The sequence below is a fragment of the Entelurus aequoreus genome, linkage group LG11 (genome assembly GCF_033978785.1).
Source record: "Entelurus aequoreus isolate RoL-2023_Sb linkage group LG11, RoL_Eaeq_v1.1, whole genome shotgun sequence".
Taxonomy (NCBI): domain Eukaryota; kingdom Metazoa; phylum Chordata; class Actinopteri; order Syngnathiformes; family Syngnathidae; genus Entelurus; species Entelurus aequoreus.
This window is the reverse complement of record NC_084741.1, coordinates 45,910,335-45,935,224: the sequence shown is the minus strand read 5'-3', so window position 1 is coordinate 45,935,224 and position 24,890 is coordinate 45,910,335. Positions and strand designations below refer to the sequence as shown.

The window sequence follows — 24,890 nt, the reverse complement described above, 5'->3', positions numbered from 1 at the left end:
AGAGGCAAAGGACAGACTAAAAAATAGCATTTAAAACAGAAATAAAAATACACATTGAAAAAACAAATGCAAATTACCCTAAGAACAATTTGTTAGATAAAAAACAGTTTAAAAAGTTAAAAACAGTAACAAAGTTAAAAGCTAAAAACAGTCTAAAGTCTCATGCTGGGTTAAAAGCCAGTGAATAAAAATGGGTTTTAAGAAGGGTCTTAAAAGTAGCCAAAGAAGGGGCCTGTCTCACAGGGAGAGGGAGATCGTTCCAGAGTTTGGGACCCGTGACAGAAAACACCAAGAGACTATACGTCGGTAGTGTTCCCAGACAAATTTAACTATTGTGCTCCAGGCCCCATTCTACACAACAAAACCAATGAAAACTTGGAAAACCATGAACGTCTACAACTTTGTGTGTGGCTGTGTCAAAGAAATCTGTATCAATGCTCTCCTGGAAAAAACATGCATTGTTTTTGCTTGAGTAAGGTTGCATTTCATGATTTTAACTCTGTGTCTACTGCAGTGTTTGTTGCGGTTGCACATGTCGTTTACGAGTAGCGCGTTTTTCTCCGTCTTTATCAAAATATAACTATGGATGTCAACATCGTGTATGTGCTGAAAGCTTTGTTTATAATTACTGCCTTTGGTAAAAGCTTGGGTTTTGCTCACGTTTGCTTTCTTTTATATAGGCCCAATCCCAATACACCCCAGTGCCCTACTATTTTAATCTATCCCTACATTTTGCGCATTCCCGTGAAGGTAGTGGTGTCCCACTGACTCTTTGCATGTTGGGGTAGTGGGCATAACGAGGGGTAGGGGGTATGCATCGAGCCCTTCAGAGTGAGGCATTTCCGATGCTGACTTGCTCAGGTAGGGGCGTAGGGCCAGAGAAAAATACACAATTTTTGCATAAGTTATATAATATATTACTTGTTAGTTTGGAACATTCGTTTGTAATTTTAGCCTGCTAGCCACGCTGGCAAGCTAAAATACTAAATAATACTAAAATACTAAAACTTTAAAGCTTGCGAATGTGAAAACATTAACGTTACATACCTTAAAAAAATTAACAAGAGACAACAGTCGTACATGGCGGCTTCTTCTCCGTATAGTTATTCGTTTAATCGTCAACCGAAGCATGATGAATGTAAAAAAAAAACGATCTCGGCCGTTAACTCCATTGTTGTCGGGTTTGTTGTGTAATGGTGGGACTAGAAAGTTGTACAGTACACAGCTACTGATAAAGTACTGTGATATTGATAAATTAAGAAAGGTACTACTGCCTTTGGAAAACACCCGTAGTTATATTTCAACCACATGTGCTGCCGTGTGGCGGTGACGTTGCTGAGGCGCATACAATCATAATAATTGTCCAAAGGAATAATGACAAAATAACAGCAATTCTACTGGTTAATAAAAAAGCGTGCATGAAAAGCAATATGAATTTGGGCTTCAGAACTGTCAATAAAGATGACGCTTTAAACACAGAAGTACCGCGCTGCTTTAAAACATGCCTCGCCAATGGTGTCAATACAGCATTAAAGTTAAAGTACCCATGATTGTCACACACACACTAGGTGTGGCGAAATTATTCTCTGCATTACCACCGTTGCTTCAAATTTAGGTTTAAATAACAAACATTCAGACCTGCACAAGGAGTTTAAAGCGTGGCAGGTAATATTGTTAACGGCTTCCTCCGTGCACATATACAGTAGATAGGAGACTTGCGTACACCAGGTTGGCTCGTGAAAAATTATTAATGCAAGTGAATTGACTGAGTTTCGTAACAAATTCCCACTTTTTCATTTGTGTTTTATCTTTAACATTGTGTGTTTTACATGCTACGTGTCTTATCTGTATATTTTTAGCCTTGTTTTCAGTGTTTACTAATTATTGCGATGAGGTGGGGATTTGTCCAGTGTGTACCATGCCTTCCGCGTTTGTGCAGCTGGGTTAGGCTCCAGCACCCCCCGCGACCACGTAAGGGACAAGCGGTAGAAAATGGATGGATGGATGGATGGATGTATTTGACTGAAAGCACAGGTCAACATTGGCAACCATAAATCATGAAGCATAATACAATATCAAAGCTTTCTATTCTATTCTAACCCAATACTTGATTATGGCAGGCTTTATCTAATATGTAAAATCATTGTAAACTGTTATTTGAGTGCAATAAAAAAACCCACCAAAAAAAACCTGTGTTTTAATGCCTATTTAACTTTTAATTCTAATATTGTTCTTTGGGTGCAATAAGAAACATGTTTAATCATAAGTTTTATCATAAATGTTTTGTTAAAATGAAGCCAATAATGACCTTTTTTGTGTTCTCCTTTATTTTGGAATGTATCAAAAATTATTTAAATACATAATGATATACATTTTGGTACCAAAATATTGGTCTTGGTACAACTCGAGGTGGGACGTATGTGCAAACGTAACTATGTAGTTGCTTATGTGCCTGAACATAAACTATGCAGTGACGTAGCAAGTGGTGTCCCAAATCCTTGGGAAGATTACAAAGCTCTAACCCTTTTTACTTCATTTCGAGGGTGTAGTGGTAGTGGGTGTGGGCTAGTGGTAGTGAGTGTGGGCTAGTGGTAGTGAGTGTGGGCTAGTGGTAGTGAGTGTGGGCTCGGGGTAGTGAGTGTGGGCTCGGGGTAGTGAGTGTGGGCTCGGGGTAGTGAGTGTGGGCTCGGGGTAGTGAGTGAGGGGGTGTATTGGGATTGGGCTTTAGACTCACCAATTTTGTGCTTTTTGAAACACTTGTAGCAAACCTATACTGTACATATCAAGGTAATACTTAAATGGGAAATAATACACATTAAAAGTTCAAAACCCAAAACCAATGAAGTTGGCACGTTGTGTAAATCGTAAATAAAACTTTCATTCAATTGAATACACTGCAAAGACAAGATATTTAATGTTGGAACTGAGGAACTTAATTTTTTTTTCCGCAAATAATCATTAACTTAGAATTTAATGGCAGCAACACATTGCAAAAAAAATTGGCCGAGCTGCATTTTTACCACTATGTTACATGGCCTTTCCTTTTGACAACACTCAGTAAACGTTTGGGAACTGAGGAGACCAATTTTTGAAGTTTTTAAGGTGGAATTATTTCCAATTCTTGTGTGATGTACAGCTTAAGTTGTACAACAGTCCGGGGTCTCCGTTGTCGTATTTTACGCTTCATAATACGCTACATATTTTCAATGGGAGACAGGTCTGGACTACAGGCAGGCCAGTCTAGTACCCGCACTCTTTTACTACGAAGCCACACTGTTGTAACATGTGCAGAATGTGGCTTGGCGTTGTCTTGCTGAAATAAGCAGGGGTGTCCATGAAAATGACGTTGCTTGGATGGCAACATAGGTTGCTCGAAAACCTGTATGTACCTTTCAGCATTATTGATGCCTTCACAGATGTGTAAGTTACCCATGCCTTGGGCACTAATACACCCCCATACCATCACAGATGCTGGCTTTTGAACTTTGCGCCTATAACAGTTCGGATGGTTACTTTTCCTCTTTGGTCCGAAGGATATGACGTACACAGTTTCCAAAAACAATTTGAAATGGAACTCGTCAGACCACAGAACACTTTTCCACTTTGCATCAGTCCATCTTAGATGAGCTCGGGCCCACGAAGCTGATGGCGTTGTTGATAAATGTATTTCGCTTTGCATAGTAGTTTTAACTTGCACTTACAAATGTAGCGACGAACTGTAGTTACTGACGGTGTTTTTTTTAAGTGTTCCTGAGCCCATGTGGGGATATGCTTCACACACTGATGTCGCTTTTTAATGCAGTACCGCCTAAGGGATCGAAGGTCACGGTCATTCCAATGTTGGTTTTCGGCCTTGCTGCTTACGTGCAGTGATTTCTCCAGATTCTCTGAAACTTTTGATGATATTACGGACCGTAGATGGTGAAATCCCTAAATTCCTTGCAATAGCTAGTTGAGAAATGTTGTTCTTAAACTGTTCGACAATTTGCTCATTCATTTGTTCACTAAGTGGTGACCCTCGCCCCATCCTTGTTTGTGAATGACTGAGCATTTCATGGAAGCTGCTTTTATACCCAATATTGGCACCCACCTGTTCCCAGTTAGCCTGGTCACCTGTGGGATGTTCCAAATAAGTGTTGGATGAGCATTCCTCAACTTTCTTAGTCTTTTTTGCCACTTGTGCTAGCTTTTTTGAAACATGTTGCAGGCATCAAATTCCAAATTAGATAATATTTGCAAAAAATAAGAACCTTTTCCAGTTCGCACGTTAAGTATCTTGTCTTTGCAGTGTATTCAATTGAATATAGGTTGAAAAGGATTTGCAAATCATTGTATCCTTTTTTTTATGTATGATTTACACAACGTGCCAACTTCACTGGTTTTGGGTTTAACATGTCAAACAAACCTTTATTGAAGTGATCACTGCAAACACATGCATTTTTCGACTCTGCTCTCTTGGACCATAGTGTGAGCTGCATGCTTTCCTCGTCGTCGTTTCGTAAAATCTTGCACTCTTCCGCCCTTTTTGATTACGTCTCGAGGAACTCTGAAGAAACGTTTATCTTTTTTGCGATGTGAACGATTTGTACAGCCGAAAAAAACAAGCATAGAGCATTTTTTCTTCGAGAAAGGTTAAATGGCGTGAGTACCCATTGAAAACAGAGCTAGCTTGACCACCACCAGTATTCATTGGGCGGGACGTGAGCCAGAGGTGACGTCAGTAACATCCCAGCCATAGGAAAAGAAGAGGGAAACAAGCAAGATCTACTTAGAGACACAACCGAGGCAAGTCGGCTACAGAAAAAGGTTCCCTCTCGCCCCTGCACCTGTCGTGGTGGAGAGAAAGAACTCAGACAAGCCAGAGACCGCACACAACTACATCCTCTTAGGGGAGTAAAGTGCCCAGCGAAAATAGAACTTTAATGGACTGATACATTTTTGTTCATCCCTAAGCACAAAAAGCACAAAATCAATTAATCTCATATGTTCATAGACTGTGGCACTAGTAAAACATGGCAATGTAAAAACACAAAGTATTAGACCAAATGGACTCACTCATGTCTGAACCAGGCACACAAAAATGTCAACAATTAAAATGTGTGTACTCTTGGTTTTTATACCATCTTTGTACTTTGTGTACTGTTTTCTAATCAAAGTATACTGTCTTTGTCTTTTAGGGGCATTCATCCCCGCTGTACCTGTGCAGCCTGTTGTGATGCGGTACCCAAATAAACTGGTATGATTCTTCATATCTTAATATTAGTTGGCGCTGCAGTTAAGAAAACACCCTTTTAATAATACCGGACTAATGTAGATACTAAGGCTGACTTTGACTAAGGATTTTCAAAGTCAAATTGGATTTGTTAGATTTTGGCCATAATCAACGATCACTCGTGTTTGCTTTCTTTTTTTTAAGAAAGAAAGAAAATTATTGTGATGGTATGTAATACTGTATACTGAATGTTCACTAGATGTCAGTAATGTCACATGGATGTAGAGCTGTAGAGCATTAGGTAGTTCTTCCAATGTTTATTCAATATATGTATACAAATATTAGTCTTTCAATAATTTGAACAAAACAGAGATCTCATTGGTTAGATCACTTTTTTTCAACTCGTAAAGGCTAATTCACTCTGATAAACAAACATGGTAGAGATTGGATAGTTCAGTGAGATCCTCAGCTGGTAAAGCAGAAGACATCAAACCTAATTTGAGGAAGTTGGCTCGTTCTTTGTGGCTAGAAATGCAGCTAATGGGAGCAAGCAATTCTAACTCTAAATTACTTTAAAAATGCATTAAAAAACAGTCAAAAATACTGTACTTCATTAACGTTCCGTAACCTGTATAATATTCAAGCTGTAGCGACATTGTTACTGTAAGCGTAGTAACAGTTTGGGATGCTTCGGTATTAGCCGTAAAAACTAGCTTCGGAAAGAGATAAGCTAGCTTTTACGTTAACAAAAAACACGTTTAAGTTTGTAATGGACAACACAATGCGATAAGACACCAATCTTACTGACTGAAATACGTGACCAATCATTACGGTATCTGTAAAGTATTAGCCCGCATTTCATGTTTTGTTTGTACACAGCTAGCCAGACAGCGTATGTAGTTTTCATAACACGCATGACATACTGCGATCGATATTAAAGTAACTCACTTGATGGACAGTTGTCTGTCTGGCCCAGCTGGACGGAGACATTTTTCCGGTTTATTTGAGTAAACACTCCATATCGAAATAGCTTGGCTTTTTTTTTATTTTTTAAAAGGAGTCATTTTATGATTTTTTTTTCTACATTTAAAACACTTCTCTCTGGTCTCCATAACATGTAATGGTGGTTCTTTAGTCAACATTTTGCATTGATTATGTTTTATAGACCGTCTTCAAGCTGCTTTTCTAACCGTCTCTTTGGGATGCGCCGTTTTGTTGGCGGTCTTCTTTACATGGCTCCACTTCGACAACGTTTTCTCCCCACCAGCAATGTTGTAGTTTTAAGCGCTTCCATATTGAGTCTACTGACAGATATAAGTTTGAACTATAAGCTACTTTGTATTAGAAATGGAAACAGTGGTAGATGCATGTGCATATACAAACCAGTCTTTGGAGAAAGTATGAAGGAAGTCAAGATTGTTTTATAAATATCTCGCCATGCCTCAATGGTTTGATTTTAAATGTACGGCTCTTATGCAGATCCCGAATACACAAAAACAGGTACCAATATTAAACAATATTTGAGTTAGTACATGCACGTAACCATTTTTCTCACTAAATATATTTGCAAAGGTACTATTGACATTTCACGCGATGTTGGTAACAACCCAAGTAATGCATACATATAAGGAATGTAGAGCCAATAAGATCAGAAATTAAGTTGCGTGTAATAATGTCAAATGACACTGGGAAAAAGTATAAACACACCAGCTAGTATTTATTAATTATGTTGTACAAAAGCATGTGTTTGCAATGACAGCTTCTCGATGCCTCCTCTATAGAGAAACTAGTCACATGCATTGCTATGGTGTAATTTTGGACCGTTCCTCCACACAAGCAGTCTTCAAATGTTGAAGGTTCAGTGGGCTTCTTTTATGGACCTTGAGTTTCAGTTATTTCCATAGATTTGTGATGGGATTCAAGTCAGTTCACTGGCTGGGCCATTGTAGCAGCTTTATTTTTAATTGTGTACACCAATTGAGAGTTTCCTTGGCAATGTGTTTAGGATCATTATCCTGCTGAAATGTCCACCCTCGTTTAATTTTTATCATCCTCGTAGATGGCAACACATTTTTGTTAAGAATGTCTTGATACCCATTCATCCTTGCTTCAATAATGTGAAGTTTACCAGTACCATTTGCTAAAAATCAGCCCACACTATCATGTTCCCAACCCCGAACTTCGCTGTTTGTATGTTGTTTTTAGGGTGATGTGCAGTGCCATTTGTCCTCCAAATGTGGTGTGCATTATGGCATCCAAACAGCTCAATTTTGCTCTCATTAGACCTGACCATATTCTCCAAGTATTTAACTGACTTGTCCAAATGTTGTTCGGCACACTATAAACAAGGTTTAACAATGTAAATGGTAAACAAATACAATCAAAAGTTTGTTACAATGGAGCATATTGGAGTCGCTCTATTCTGCCTATAAAGCCCTTAAAACAACATTCAAACACCTCCATTAAGGTTTTATATACATGATGTGAGGAAATATGTAATGTATTAACAAGCACATTTATAATAGCATTCAATATTTACGTATTTTGATAATTTTAAGCATATGCTGCACATTAATTTAAAAAACGCATTACGATGTTTTTTTTTTTTTAACATCACTTATTGCTGCTCACTGCTGAAGACTTGGAGAGCCAAAAAACATAATAAAACATCACTTACTGTGCAAGGTCTGCTGTCATTTGGATGCCGACTGCTAGGATGTTCACATATTCCCATTTAAATGAAGAATGGCTCGTAATCCTCGCAAAGAAAAGGGGGGTGGAACCAAGTGTCTTTTTATGTCGTTCTCACCATTCCAGTCCGAGGCGTTATTTATGATCTAGAATAAAGTTTGACGAGCAAGGAAACGAGGAAGCAGCTGATCAGTCGACTATGTCAACATTGCACACATCTCGCACACTGAAAATAGTTTGTCTGTGTTAGTGCTTATAATAACAATATCACTAATAGTTTAACATTCAAGTCACGAAATGTAAATGAAGATTTGTTGGGGTTTTTTGGATGGTTATTTATTGGGTTTTATGGGCAAAATAGAGGACCTTCCATTGGCTCCGCTGTAAGCAGACTTTTATGTACGTTTATTTACAAGTTAGAATGCATAGAATAAATATGCATCTGCTGTCACGTCTTTCATGATAATTGTGAACGATAGGCAACATTCCTTTAATTTCTGAGCTTATTTGTTATACTTTCTTTTGTATGTATGGACTACTTGGATTGTTCCCAACATTAGGTGATTTTTTTATGCCAACAGCACCTTTGAAAATATATTTAGTGAGAAAAATGGTGACTTGTTAAATACTTATATTCAGAGGCTGTATATCTTAGTGAAGGGATGTTATGTACTTTCCTGTATTGGCCTGTAACGCAATTTAGAAAAGACTGTTCAAAATGTACTTGAAGTGGATGTTGATGTATTTCTATTTTTTTCAAGGACACAATCACATGGACTTGGCAAGGGCCTGGAGCGTAAGTCATTTTCTTTGAATGTACAATGCCACAGTCTATGGCATTTTTCAATACAGCCACAGTTATGTACACATAACCAACAATCTTAATTTTTTGTTACAAGAACATTGTTTATCCGAAAAATATTACTTACTGCCTTTACTGCTGTATATTTAGTTTCTTTACTCGGTTACCTCACAATCTAAGCTTTGCATTTGTTTTTATTCATTACTTCTTTTAATCCAGGTTTGAGATCTTGTGGCTGACACTCTGCCAGCTACACAATGAGTTTGAAATAGAGGTAAGTGTAAAACCATTTGTTTGTATATACACTACCTTACAAGAGTAAGTACTCCCCTCACATTTCTGCAAAATATACTGTAAGTCACCACATAGCTTGTATGTCTCAACCACTGGCAATACAAAAGAAGAAGAGTACACTCCTAACTGAAAATGTCAAATTGTTCCCAAAGTGACATTATTTCCAGCACAGCCTTATCTCTTGGACATTGTGTTCTATAGAATTTCAAGGGGAACTGCACTTTTTTGGGGAATTTTGCCAATTGTTCACAATAATTATGACAAGAAGACAAAAGTTTTTCGCTTTCTAACTTGTAAAAATCGGCTCGTTCTTGGTGGCTAACAATGCAGCTAATGGGAGCAATACATTCTACCTCTAAATCCATTTAAAATGCATTCAAAAGCCGTCAACAATACTGCATTCACTTTACGTAACCTGTATAATAACCAAGCTGTAGCAACATTGTAAAAGCCAACACTGAGGAACTCTTTTACTAGCGTAGTAACACATCGGCATGCTTCGGTATTTCCGTAAAAGCTAGCTATGGCAAGAGATAAGATGGATTATATGTCAACACAAAACGCATTTGAGCTTGCGATAAGACACCAATTTATACTGACTGAAAAACATTAACAATCATATTATAGTATCTGTAAAGTATTAGCCCACATTTCATGTTTTGTTTGTACACAGCTTGCCAGACAGCGTATGTACTGTAGTAGTAATAACACGCATGACGTGCTGCGTGTATCATATTTAATATTTAAAGTGTGACCCACTCGATGGACAGTTGTGCGTTGGTTCCAGTTGGCAGGGGAGTTTTTTTCCCGTTTATTTGAGTAAGCACTTCTTTGTCGAAATAGCTTGGCTTCAAGTTCCACATTTACAGCTTCAAATCAAGCCAACCTCATTCTCTCAACTTCCGTGTGCTCCAATGTCTCACCCTTCCTTCGTGCTCGCTTCTATAAGCAGCAGTTCATCCTCCGTTTATTTTAGTTTCAAAAAGACAAGATTTTGAATCCTCATTTGACCAAAAATAGTCGTTTTCGTTGTCAATTACAAAGTCTGCCATGATTAGAAAACACACTTGTTTTTTCCCGGAAGTAGGAACACACAATGTTGTTGCCTGAAGTCGGAAGTGCGCTGCTATGAAAATGGAAATCAGTGCGTGGAAGAAATCTGTTCCCGCAATGATTAAAATGACCAAAATACTGTAAATATTGTATACATTACATTTTGTTATGAACATGTCTGCTACTATATTATATATAGACTTTCAGTGTGTATATAAAACATTGATGGAGGGTTTCGAAGTCGCTTTGAAGGCTACAATGCATTAGGCGCATTTTACAAGCGTTTATCATCTTTAAAAGCCTGAAAAAAAAGATGTGTTCTTGTCTGTCATAATGATTGTGAATAGGCAAAATTCAAAAAAAAAAAAGTGCAGTTCCCCTTTAACGCGTTTCCTCTGAAATGTGCTTCCTCTCCTCACTCTTTGTGCTATTGGATGTTATGCCCTGTACGTTCTAGCTTCCAATCTACCAAAGGTGCTAAATGGGAAAACAAAGAAAAGATCCTGGATAACCTCTATTAAAAATGTAGTTCATTCCTCTGTCTTCTACTTTTGTTTACCTGCAAGGGTCAACGTACTGTGCATCCAGAAAATATTCATAGTGCATCACTTTTTCCCCATTTTGCTATGTTACAGCTTTACTCCAAAATGGACTACCGTACGTTCATTTTAGTCCTCAAACTTTTACACACAAAACGCTATAATGTCAATGTGACATACTTTTTTTTTTTGCAAACGCATTAAAAATCAAAAACTAATATATCACATGTACATAAGTAATCACAGCCTTAGCTCAGTACCTTGTTGATGCACCGTTGACAGAAATTACATCCTCAATTCATTTTGAATATATTGCCCCAAGCTTGGCACACCTAATTTTTGGACAGTCTCGTCTATTCGTTTTTGCAGCACCTCTAAAGCTCCATCAAGTTTGATGGGAAGCTTCAGTGCGCAGCCATTGTCAAATCTCTCCAGAGATTAAAGTCTGGGCTCTGACTGGGCGATTCAAGGCCTTTTGCAGAGTTGTCCTAAAACCATTCCTTTTGGCAATTGTGTTTTCAGTACAACCCGCTTCATATGTTATTTTTAAGGAGTAGTACATTTACACACAAACGATGTACACTGCTTTACATAATATCACTGTGTAATTTATTTAGTGTTGTTCTCTGAAAAAAGTATTCACAGAAAATATAAGCGTACTAGCTTATGAGGCACTTTATGCATCTCACACAGCAACCACTTTTTTGCTGTACAAATTTGTAATTCCTGAAGTAAGTGCAGTTGTCAGTTTTCCTTTTCCGTAATTACAGGTGTATTTCTGGATTAGTCTGCATCTCATAGTTCCTCACATATAAGATATGTCTATTCCTGTTAATTTCCCTGCATTAATTTCAGATCTTTTAAAGGGGATAACAGTGTTTGACATTACATTATAATATATTAAAATAATTTATTGAGCATTCTCTTTCCTCAGTTTCTTCCAATTTATACACCCTCTGAGGAGGAGAAAAGAAATCCTGCTCTCTTTGCTATCAATGTGAGGCGTGTCATGGCTGAGTAAGTACTTAGTGTTGTGTATTTTTATTTTTAACTATTGTTTATAAAGGTGGCAGGAAGTGTTAATTCAAGTAAGTTGTAAATTCAGAAAACAATCATGTATACATCTACTTTAAGGTTTTACAGCTAACCAGTCTACACCAAATGCTACACTTGACCTAAGTTTTACAGCAAAGGTATTTGCATGCGTTAACCCTTTTATGATCAAAGCAATGGATTTTATTAATGTATCTGTCGCTCCATTTTTTGACCCTTTTTGCTGTTTTTTAAAATTATTTAGTTAGATTTTTACAACATAAATAAAAATAAAAATAAACTTTTGCAGTACTTTAGACACCATAGCTTTTTGTCAGTAGTGGGCTTGTGAGGTAACTGCAACTTTTTGAGAAATCACATTTTATAATATTACAACAGTTGGAGGAGAAGGTGTTCGTAAAGGTAGGCTGTCTGGCCTCTATTACTCTTATGTAGACAGGAAATAATGTACAGCACTACAAGCCGATAAGAAAGAAAGAGATAAGCTAGCTTCTACGTTAACAAGAAACACGTTTAAGTTTGTAATGGACAACACAATGCGATAAGACACCAATCGTACTGACTGAAATACGTGACCAATCATTACGGTATCTGTAAAGTATTAGCCCGCATTTCATGTTTTGTTTGTACACAGCTAGCCAGACAGCGTATGTAGTACTGTGTGTATCATGATCGATAATAAAGTAACTCACTTGATGGACAGTTGTCTGTCTGGTCCAGCTGGACGGAGACATTTTTCCGGTTTATTTGAGTAAACACTCCATATCGAAATAGCTTGGCTTTTTTTTATTTTTTAGGAGTCATTTTATGATTTTTTTTTCTACATTTAAAACACTTTCCTCTGGCCTCCATAACATGTAATGGTGGTTCTTTAGTCAATGTTTTGCATTGATTATGTTTTATAGACAGTCTTCAAGCTGCTTTTCTAACCGTCTCTTTGGGATACGCCGTTTTGTTGGCGGTCTTATTTACATGGCTCCACTTCAACAACGTTTTCTCCCCACCAGCAATGTTGTAGTTTCAAACACAGCCTTTCCGGTCCACAACTGAAATTGGAAGTAAAACCAGTGAAAGGCAACATGATTAGCGGTCAATGAATACATTTTAGCAGGTCTAGATATTGTATATTGAAGATTTGTTATTGTCTTTATTTTGCACAGAGCCTTAGGAGTCCCCATTACAGATTATTCATTTGAGGACTGCCAGCTTGCCATGGCAGACGGCCAGCTGAGACTACCAGTTGACACCTGCCTGTTGGAGTTTGCTAAACTTGTTAGGAGATTGGGGTAAGATATCCCAAATTCACGGTACTGGAAACTGAGTTTGATTTTACCATCGTATAAAGAAAGTGTTTCTACATATTGATTACACGTCCCGATATGGTGGCCTCTTAAATAAATCAAATTCCCGGAAAACTAATGAGTCATTGAAACAACTGTGTTGGAAGCAATACATGGATTTATAAAGGTTGTTAAGGAAGTTAAACAATTGACCGATGGGCTAAGATTCTTATTTCTAAATGTTTTGTTTTTCTGAATGATGCATAGTATTGATTGAACTGTATGTCCCATTACAGGCTTAAACCCCAAAACACTGAAAAGGTTCTGCAGGAGTATGGGAACTGTTCCAGAAAGCTGGAAGAACAGAAGCTCTGCTTGGATGACTTGGCTCAGTTCTTGGATGTGCCTGTTTCAGACATGCTACGAGATATGTTTGCCCTTTTTGATGAGGTCAGAGCTTACTGTCCTAGGCTAATTGTCTTATAAGTTTGAGAAATTGTATTTATTACATATTTTATGTAATTCAGTTTTTTCAGTGAAATGATTGCCAGAAAAGTCTTTTTGTGTGCCCTGTTTCCATTATCATCTGTTTGCCTGCAAATAATTTAGCTGAACAGACTGCCCAAACAAAGACTTCCACACATTGGGGACTCAGTCTCTGTGTATAATGGATTTTGAGTATTGTAGAGTTGGAACGCGGTATACAGATTACAGCCAGGGATTTCTTGAATCATTATTATGTTGTGTGTGCGAGTGGTTTATTTGTTATAAACCACGTACAGATCGATGAACAACGCCATATATGTAAGTACATTTAAATACGTACATTTTTGTATATCACCTTTAACAGACAAAAATCCACAAAGTGCTTTCCTGCACAATTGATATATAAGAAAACACGTGCAAGAAAAAAGGCCAATATAAAAACACACTATAACACAATATAAAAAACAACATAAAAATCATAGCAGCCCAAGAGAAGCTAATTAAAAGCCGGAACAGTCTTTAAGTTTGCTTTTAAAGATGTCAACTGAGCGCAATGGGGGCGAAAAATCATTCCAAAGCATTGGAGCAACCGCCTGAAAAGATTGATGACCTTTAGTCCAAGAACAAGTGGGTGGAACCTTCAGCAGATTCTCATCCAAAGACCTCAGAGGCTGGATCAGATCACTGATAAAGGAAGGAGCCTGACTAATGTCTCCTTTCTTCATCCTATCAAACACTGCATAATTCTGTGAGTGTTTGGCAAATTTTCTTTAAGACAGTCTGCATTTTTGTTACATACGTTTTTATTGAGTCCAGCTGCAAAATAGCCCACAACGGGTCAAAAGAAAGTTGATAAAAGGAATGTGTTGTGTAGTGAAGCGCTCGTCTCACACATACATCTACCGTATTTTTTGGATTATAAATCGCTCCGGAGTATAAATCGCACCGGCCGAAAATGCATAATAAAGAAGGAAAAAAACATAAGTCGCACTAGAGCAGGGGTCACCAACCTTTTTGAAACCAAGGGCTACTTCTTCGGTACTGATTAATGCGAAGGGCTACCAGTTAGATACACACTTAAATAAATTGCCAGAAGTAGCCAATTTGCTCAATTTACCTTTAACTCTGTTATTATTAATAATTAATGATATTTATCTTTGTGGAAACACTGATCATCTTAATGATTTCTCACAATAAATATATATAGAAACAGATAAATATCAATATGCAACACTTTATTTTTATATTTTCTCTAAGTGCACATTTTTCAAATTGAACATTTTCAAATGATCAGTTCTAAGACAGTCTTGTGAAATCACAATATCCCATTTTAACTAGCTAGCCACTAACATTTTTTAACAAATCATGAATTACTTTGCACCATGTTTGTACAAATAATAACTCATGTAAAATACAAAAGTAAACTCTCAAATTTTTAAATCATGTCACACTTTGAACTGGACACCAAATCTGTTATCTGTTTCTTTGTCAGTTAGTGGGAAGCCTGGCATTGCATGCTGTTAACTAGTGTGTTGTACTCTGGTGTGTAACTTGACACTGCAACTCTGAGTGAGTCTTGCAGATGTGCATCAGTGAGGCGTGTTCTGTGTTTGTTCTTGATGAAGTTCATGTCAGAAAAGGCTGATTCACAAAGATAAGATTTTTCCTCATTGTTTGCGGAACCTTCTTAATCTTTTGGACATATTTTCACAGCAATCTGGCCTCAAGCTTAATTATAATAAATGTAAAATGTTAAGGATCGGAAATCTAAAGGGAACGTCCTTTCGAATGGAATGCAAAGTGCCTTTTTTGTGGACAGATGGACCAGTTAACATACTTGGTGTTGTTGTCCCAGAGAATCTGGAAGTTCTAGGCTCAGTAAATTATGATAATCGACTAAGAAAGCTGGACAAAATTATGCAATTATGGAAAGGGAAATCCCTAACCTTGCATGGTAAAATGTCTATTGCCAACTCGTTAATTATTCCTCAATTTATTTATTTGTTTTTGTCATTACCAGCTCCATCACAAAACTTTTTTAAGATTCATGAGCGGAGGGTCTTCGATTTTGTCTGGAACGGCAAACCAGAAAAGATTAAAAGAAAGGTTTTGTACAAAGAGTATGAATATGGGGGCCTGAAACTTCTCAACCTTGAAGCTATGTGTCTGTCTTTAAAAGCATCAATTGTTCCAAAGATGTATTTAAACATTGAGTGGTACACAAATGTCCTTTTGGACAAAAAACATGTACTGTATCAATAGAAATTGTATCCTTTTTTACAAGTGATCCCCTCCCAGAGAGTCTGCTGGGTAACATGGCGGGGTTCATAAAGGAAACAATCCACTCATAGTGGTGTTTTCAATTTTATGTGCCAGAAAAAAGAGACGATATTTTGCAGCAGTTAATATGGATGAACTCTAATATTGTAATAGATGGAAAGCCTTTCTTTTGGAAAAATATGTTTGAAAGACGAATCATTTTTGTCAATGATATTATCAATGAGAATGGTAAAATTATGAAGTATGATGAATTTAGAGCTACGTATGGTGATGTTTGCTCAAGCTTTTCATTTTATCAACTAACTGGAGTAATTGGGAAAAGATGGAAACAAATAATTAATTATGGAACTACTAAATTATTAGTTTGTAAACCTAACAAGAAATTCTAGTTGGCAAAAAGGAACTAAAATAAATAGAAAAATATATAATTTTGATTTAATAAAGAAATCTTTGAAGGCTGCGTCATACAACACAAATGGAAAATGGGAGGACTTTTTTGACTGCCCGTTGCCATGGGATGCCATATTCAAACTAATCTATAAAACCACTATCGATGTGCAAAATCGTTATTTTCAAATTAAAATTATTTATAACTTCTTACCCACAGGGAAAATGTTAAAATTATGGAATATGACAGAGTCAGATGATTGCCGATTTTGTTGTCAGGAGCCTGAATCCACCATGCATTTGTTTTGGTATTGTCATATTGTGTCTTTGTTTTGGGTGGAAGTTGAAAAAATGTGTTTAAGGTTTGGTTTGTTTATGAAGCTTAATGTGGTTTCTGTTATTTTAGGAGAGTTCATTGACAATCATGATTTAGTCAATTTAATTATAGTACTCGGTAAAATGTTTATTTTTAAGGCCAAAAACAGATATTCACTTAGTATTACTTTCTTTAAAACATTTATTCAGTATTTTCTAATTTTAGAAAGTTACATGGTTGAAAACGATAATGATGCCAAAAAACATTAAAAAAAAAAGATGAGAAGTCCTCAAAGGCTTGTTTTGAAAGTATAATTATGTTTATAGATTATATGATATCTGTTGTTGTGTTCCCTAATTTGAGTGACCTGGACATAATCTGGACTGTACATAAATGCTTATTTTGAAAATTTAATTTTGTTTATAAATTATATGCAATCTGTTGTGTTCCCTAATTTTTTTCTGTGTACATGAATGAAGGTGTGTGTTGCTGAGTCCGACTTGGACATTATCTGGACTGGACCTGGTTTAAAAAAAACCTTTAAACAAATCTAATTTCATTGACAACCTGGTCTGTTGAAGATAAGGCCCTTTTTTAAAAAATAAAATAAAATAAGATAAATAAATAAAAAACATTTTCTTGGATAAAAAAGAAAGTAAAACAATATAAAAATAATTACATAAAAAATAGTAATTAATGAAAATGTTAGTGGACCAGCAGCCTATACAATCATGTGTGCTTCAGGGACTGTGTCCCTTGCAGATGTGTTGTCTATGTTGTGGGAACCAGAATATTGGTAGCAGAAAGAAATAACCCCTTTTGTGTGAGTGGGTGTGGATGAGTGTGCATGGGGGAGGTTGTTTGGGTTGATGCACTGATTGAAAGTGTATCTTGTGTTTTTTCTATGTAGATTTAATTTAAAAAAAAAAAAAAATTTTTTTTTTTTTTTTTTTTTTTTTTTTTTTTCAGAACAGGCCCGCGGGCGACTCATATGGTCCTTACGGGCGACCTGGTGCCCGCGGGCACCGCGTTGGTGACCCCTGCACTAGAGTATAAGTCACATTTTTTGGGAACATTTTTTGCCAGTCCCTTACAAGTTTCTCGCTTACTCCAAACTTTCTTTCTGCTGCTCGATTGCCGTTTTCTGCTGCATATTTCACTACTTCCAGCTTGTAACCCGCAGTATATTATTTCCTTTTCGGTGCCATTTTTGTTCAGCCCTTCTCCGTTTTTATAAATTACCGCCAATGTTGAAATGATCAATTTTCATAGGTACGGAAGTAGTAGAAGGTAGCATCTTTTTTTTCTCAATGCACTTCTGCCATGACCCGCCCCCGCCAAATTTTTATTGGTTGACGTGTGTGTGTGACGATCGCTGATATACGCCTAGTCTCTTACGTGAATGAGATAAATAATATTATTTGATATTTTACGGTAATGTGTTAATAATTTCACACATAAATCGCTCCAGAGTATAAAGCGCACCCCCGGCCAAACTATGAAAAAAAACTGCGATTTATAATCCGAAAAATACGGTAATTGTGTCATCTGATGTAAACTTAGTGTGTGCATACAGTTGTTCTTGAATATAACAAAAGTGCCACTGCCAGCACTTTGAAAAATATGGTAAAAAAAATATATATATTTCAAGAAAAACGTAACAAGGGATTTAACTATACGAACTATACAGTTATTGTGATCACAGGTATTGTTATAACAATAGTGTTAAGTGTGTTAAATAGTACTCTTAACAATTAAGTAGTTTAACTAAGTTTTATTGAAAAATTGTAACGAGACAAAGTATATACTTTCTTGCTTCCTAAGAGCCATACTATATGTGAGTGTTTATATGTTTATCTTCTGTTTTAATTTGTAAAGGGTTTTAAGTATTTTTGTAATAAAGCAAAACGAGTGTGGCATTACCAGTTTGTGATGTCACACGGGTTAATTTCCTGTTGACACATCCATGTCATATTCCTCCGATCCACCATTCTGTTCTAAGAGAACAGCTTGTAGATTCAATGTGCACAATTGAATAGCTTAGTTGCTCAGACAGCAATGTTTTTATATACTGTACGTTTTGAATGGGATATGCTGTTATTGTCTTGTATTCATGTTAGCATTTAAGATAGCTAACCGGTCATTAAAGCACTTGCTAGCTTCTCCGGTAAATAATCTGTATAACAGATGGGTAAATTTATCAAAGTGTGCTTATCAATCACAGTTTTGAGATAATTTTGATTTAAAACTGTAATCCTAACGGTCAGGAGTTTTACCACAGTTAATTACTAATACGATTTATCGTTACATCCCTAGTAGCAACGTATTAACTGGTCTGTTTGGCTTTTCCTTCCCTTGCTGCTGATTGCCCTCTTTGTCAAAAAGAGGTTTTGAAAAAGATAAAAATATTTTAAATGTTCTTTTATCCATTTCAGTAATATGCATTCTCCAAAATGTTCTGTTTGCAAAACTCTTAATTGTTCTATATTAACAATGTTTTGTTTTAACATTTTGGATGTCTGGAACGGATTCATTGGATTATTTCTTCTGGGGAAAAACGTGCCCAGTTTTTGTGCAATTAACTTTTTGGAACGGAATAATATTAAAAATTGAGGTACCTGTATATCATATGTTTATTGTGCCATCTCGTAAATGCTAATGTTAACTGACATTGTTGCCACCTAAATGAATACATTAAGGGACATGATCACTGATTTCATATTTTATATGTGCTACCTTCACTTTTCTAGCATGAAGAAAACAGCATGGATGTCAGAGAATACGTGATAGCCTTATCTGTTGTATGCAGACCTGCTAAAACTCTGGAAACAATGAAATTGGCTTTTAAGGTGAGTTTTATTTTGGTTTTAGCTAATCTAACTGCTGGTTTGAATCGTTTTCATAAACACTTCTTCAGTAGAATACCAACAATATCCACACAGCTTTTTAGGATCATTTTTGTTTTGTTTTTGGTGTAAAACAAACGGACATGTAATGTTAAAAAAAGTGATTGGTATTCAGTTTGCTTTTAAGGTAGCAGGAAGTTGCTTAAATCATGTCCGTTTTAATTCACACTTTAATGATGTCTTCAAAGTACTTTATGAATGAGGGTCTCATGAAATGTTTTAAATTCAAAGATATTACCACAATTTATAAACATCTAATGATGCTCTAATAAGTCTTTTTTAGTCTCAAAGCCAAGGTAAAGTTTGTGACCGCAACAGTCCAAAGCAATTGATATATATTATGCTTATATGATGTATTTTCCAGATGTTTGAGGCAGACGAGGATGGCGCTATCACAGAGACAGAGTTGGCAGTTATTCTGCAGTCCGCTTTGGGAGTGAGTCACCTCATTGTAACACGACTGTTTGCTGCCATTGACAGTGAAGACACGGGGAAGGTCACATTTGGTAAGAACTAACAATCTTGTATACAGTAAGGCACGGCAAGGTTATTTACAGAGTACAATTCGAACACAAGGCACATCTCAATGAATTTGAATATTTTCAAAAGCAAATTTATTTTAGTAGTTTAATTCAAAATATAAAACTCTTATACAGTGTATTAACGTTACAAGAGCAATTGGTTCCATGATCGAGGTTGTAGCTCAAAACTCGTATCTAAAATCAACGTTGCCCATTGAAAGGAATTTAAATTAATTTAAATGGTGCTTGATCCCCCTAAAACAGCAACATTTTAGCATGTAACATGCACTTCAATTCGATCCTTTTTTGTTAAAAAAAAAACCCAGTATTAATAGGAAAAAAATCTGTAAATATTTTCTTTGTTGAAAATAAAAATGTTAACATCATTAAAACTAAGTTTACACTATTCTAACTCTACTTTGTCAGTGAGTCGATCGCAGGACCACCGTCTTCTGAGACAGGTACTAACAATGTGTGCCACAGGAGTGAGACTAATCACCAGGGAACTATTGTTTTCATATTCAAATCAATGAGATAGTAAGAAGTGGATAGGAATATGTTAGATGTAAGATTCCTTTAAGTAACATTTTTGTCATTCATAAATTGACAGTTTACATATGCGCTTCTTAATGCAAAGCAGGGGGCCCTATGCACATTTGGGGGAGGTACAGAGGAGCCGAGGCATGACGTGTGTATGAGAGAGCGAGAAAGGGGCAAGACGAGGTGGCATTGATGTGCCTCTGTTATTGATTATATCATTTACACATGCACAAACAGCTGTTAAATACAGCAAATGCCAACTCGGAATAATTCCCTGCTCATTGCTTTGGTGCCCCTTCTAGTATGGCACCCCTATGTGCAGCTTATACTGCAAACCTTTTGCAACACTGACAGCATTCTATACATTTACTACACATCTATTTGAATGATCAGAAAGTTAAATACTGTAAACTACTGATCCACAGTCAAAAACTGTAGCCTTTAATTAGTACCTTTTGTTTTAATTCAATTACTGAAATAAAATGCATTTTGTGCGATATTTTCAAATTATTGAGATGTGCCTGTTTATGAAACCAAATGAAACGTTTGGATTTTTTTAAACATATTTTGGTTTAAAAGTTAAACAATGTTCAGTTGTTTAAATGACTGAAGCGTTGGTATATGAGTTTTTTCATCACAAGATAAGTCCCTTTTAAATTAGGTTGTCTGCTTATTTGTTTTTGGCGCTCTCCCATTGTGTATTTGCAGAGAATTTCAGGAGCTTTGTGGAGGAACACATTGACTTTGCAGAGGAGTACCTGTATACAGAAAATCCTGGTCTCAACAGTGGTAAAATCCAACAACAAACAAAGCCAAAACTGTCAATTCACAATGTGCGTGCCACTGCCGACAAAATTACAAATGGAATATGCCCCGACTTCAGCCCCAAAGACCATGACCGCTCAATACATGGACTCTTAAAGAAACACAACTAAAAGGAGTTGGTGGTGTTTGTAGGGGAAAACAAACATCTCTCCGAGAGAGAAGATGTTTTTGTGTGACGCATACTTGGTAGTAGTTGCATTTTTAAACTGTAAGGGACTATATTTCCGTACATACAAATCAGATGTTTACCTTACCCCTTTGCTAGTATAATGTCCAGACAAATTTCTTGGTTTGGGTTCTGCATGATGATCGCAGTTTTCTATTACTTTAGTTACTTTTGGTTTTTGTAGCAAGGGTTGTCAGAAGGCCAAGTTGGCTGTTTAGGATACAATACATACATACTTGAATTATTATAGTCTGGGTTTAGGTTTTTTTTGGGTCTTTTTTTTCACGCCGCTATTCTGTATAGGCTCTGCATGTTTATGCAAGTGGAAATCATGCCTCGACAATGAAAGGAACAAAATTGTGGGAAATCTTGTTTGTAATTTTGTTTTACCTTGTTGCAGTTTTTTTTTTTTTTTTTAAGTAGCTGCCTTTTTATTTAGCGAGTGCGGTGTGTTTGGACAGGTTTTATTTTAGGCAGTATTAAGGAATATTTATGTAACGAAGGACCACCCGAGTTGACCAGTGACAATTGCTGGATCACTTGAAGCAATTTTACTGCATCAAGCCACATTTGAGGTGAACCCGGGACACAGAGTTGAATGACATTTTTGCTATAAGCCTGTTCTCTACATATATTTATACTATATTTTTGATTTAGCTCAGGGTTCAACAAAACAAAAATGACAGACTTGTATGATGTCATCATTCTTGACTGGTTCTGCGCATGTCTTAGTTTTTTGGGTTTTTTTTTCCACTGTAAGACGTGAATACTGTTCTACCCAGTCATTCTTACACTCATTCAAGTGTCTTTTATGCTGTGACGACACAACGTGGACCAAAAATATGTTTGGTGATTAGATGTCACCTACTATGCCTGTACTGTCCCTTCAGTCAGTGGTGTAATGGCTTTAAAGGGAAATGATGGTTTGGCTGGCTAAGAAAACTTTTGCAAAAGGCATGTCATACCTAATTCCCTTTCTGCCTTACATTGCCGTACATTTGTCATCATTCCTATTCAGTTCACAGCATATTCAATCGCCAGAAAAAAGATGATCTAAGGGTCCTATTTTTTTATTAACTCAGTACACTAACATGCAACATAATAAGTAAACAAATGTTTTGATCCAGTTTGAAACTACTTACAATTTCTGCCCCAAAAAATAATTTTCTTTCTTTCACAATTGTTGTCATGTTGATTAAAATAGTAAAAGGGTAATTGGCATATCTTAAGCAGATTAACCTTAAATGGGTTGTTTCTCAAAGAAATGTATTTGTATCTTGTTAGTTAATTACACTGTTTGATTTATTCCATTCTTGCATGTATTTCTGTTCTGGCTTTCAGTGAAGCAATAGTTCACTTTTCTTAAGCCTTCTCAAATATTGTACTTTTAAAGAGTTCTAATATGTATTTTGAATATTCCAAATGCAGGACATTTTGTGAATTTTTGATATACGTATATGAATTATTTTTTATTGTCTTTATTTTCACTGCCATTACAGAAATCTGTGATCTCTGCAAAGTGTCGGTGGGGGGAAATGAGCCACATTCCGTTTCTTTTCTTTGTATAATACTGAAGTGCTGTATTTCTCCACCGCAGTGTAAAGTTCTATCGTTAAAATATTCCCATTTCTGCTAATAGTTGACTGTTCCAAAACTAAATGCAGATTTTGTAGGGAAAACCGATAGCCTTGAATCTATATAGTTTCTATGCTTACAATAAGAGAATGTATAGACAATCTTGTCACAATCAAGCTACTTAAAGCAAAATAAAGATTTGTTTGTAAAATGTACACTTCTTAAACCCTTTCTTTAAGGTTTTTTGTTTGTTTAGGGCGTACATGTTGAGCTAAGCGTACTGCGAGTACAAACGTGTCAGGCCTTGAGGTGACCTGAGCATCAAATGACGGGCCACATTGCTTAAAGCTCCAGATTGTACACACATTTAAAAAAAATAAACAATGAATCAGTTAAGTATTCATTTTCATTGAGCCTTTGCTCTCTCAAGTTTGTATTTGTCCTTGCACTTTAGTCTTCTTTATTTTATAAAGAAAGGTCACATGAAGCATGTTAAGTTAGTTTGCCTTTTTGTTAGGAATAGTTATATCTATTATACGCTACACTAATAGGATTAGGCAATTAGAAAGAATTGCACCTCACGTTTATTCAGAGTTTTATTCAATTGTATGCCTAAGATTCACTTTTTAGGCCGACTCTTAGGCTTTGTCTTGGACTGTTGAACATTTACAGCATGGAAATTAATGACTTTGCAAACTCGGCAACTTGTATTCGATTTAAATGAGTAGAAAAAAGCTTGACCCGCAGAGTGGAAAATGTATTCAAATGTTTAAATGGATATTTTCCATGTTGATGTAAAACACCACCATTCAGATTTTGTAAATCTGGACAGGAAACCGACTGTGAAGTACTACTCAAACAAGGGTTTTACCTTAAATGAAATGTTTTGAATCACATTAAATCCTCCCTGTGCTTTATTTTCTTTGTGTACTTCAAAAGTTTAAATGATCAAGTGAAACATATAGCTTATGTCTATTTACACCTGCAAAATGTCCTTATTGGGGAGAAAACTTTTATTTTTTCCTTACCGTAATTCGGAAACTTGTATTTATGCTGCCTGCTAAAAACTATTTGTCCAACATTGAGCCTAAGAAGAAAAATGTTGTGTACTCTTTACAGAGCGAATGTCTTTCTGATGGCTCACTGCTTTCGGACTAAAACTGTTTATTGTGTAGCTTTTCTTCGCCTGTTTTGTTTTAGCCATGCATTTTAAAGAAGAGTCATTGTGGCAAGCTACTTTAAATGTGTCTATTAAGGACTGCGATGATGTAACTTGTTAATGTGACTCTTGGATTTAATTAAAAAACACAAGCAAACAGCAGGTGTAATTCCTTTTTGTGCCTGGTGGGGGCTATGTATGTATATATATATATTATTGCTGTCAAATATATTTTGAATCAGAAACAAATCACTTTAAAATGTTGATTAATTACAGTTTATTACCATTTTCCGTAATTTTAATTAACCAAAAAAACAAATATCAGAATGTCACATAGGAATATTTTTATTAATGTGTTAATTGAATAAACGTCATTTGCACTGCCTTTTTAATTTGTACATTCAAAATAAATTGTGTGACTAGTCTGTGTATACATGATTGTGATAAGTTGTGTGGTTAATCATATGAGTTAACTCTTTATTTTTGACTGATTATGTCAGCCATACTTGCCAACCTTGAGACTGTCAAGACCTCTGATTTCGGGTAGTGATGGGATCGGCAGTTCTTTTGACTACTGAATCACTAGAATCAGTTCCTTAAATTGATTCGTTCAAAAAATTCGTTCACCGAATCACCCCCCCCGAATCAGAATTGATCCCCAAGGAGAAATTTATTTTCGTTACAATAACTGTGTAAATAATAGCCTATGTATGTGTACATACATTAGTTAGTATTTTTATTTTAAATCTTCTCAAAACAGCCTGCCCTACACGTTACCCTCCGCCCCTCCCCCTCGCGTCGCTGC

The 24,890-nt window shown here is 36.2% G+C and overlaps 1 protein-coding gene across 1 annotated transcript in view; it reads left to right on the top strand.

The window, feature by feature from the left end:
• LOC133660178 (lysophosphatidylcholine acyltransferase 1) overlaps positions 1-24,242 on the top strand; it is a 39,221-nt gene extending 14,979 nt beyond the window's left edge. The window contains exons 6-14 of the mRNA XM_062063413.1: positions 5,178-5,236; positions 8,665-8,699; positions 8,925-8,979; positions 11,526-11,608; positions 12,805-12,930; positions 13,221-13,374; positions 19,144-19,242; positions 19,664-19,805; positions 21,069-24,242. Of these exons, the coding sequence (XP_061919397.1) occupies positions 5,178-5,236; positions 8,665-8,699; positions 8,925-8,979; positions 11,526-11,608; positions 12,805-12,930; positions 13,221-13,374; positions 19,144-19,242; positions 19,664-19,805; positions 21,069-21,295 (980 nt within the window). The 3' untranslated portion in view covers positions 21,296-24,242. The remainder of the gene's footprint in view (positions 1-5,177; positions 5,237-8,664; positions 8,700-8,924; positions 8,980-11,525; positions 11,609-12,804; positions 12,931-13,220; positions 13,375-19,143; positions 19,243-19,663; positions 19,806-21,068) is intronic.
• Positions 24,243-24,890: the final 648 nt, after the last annotated feature.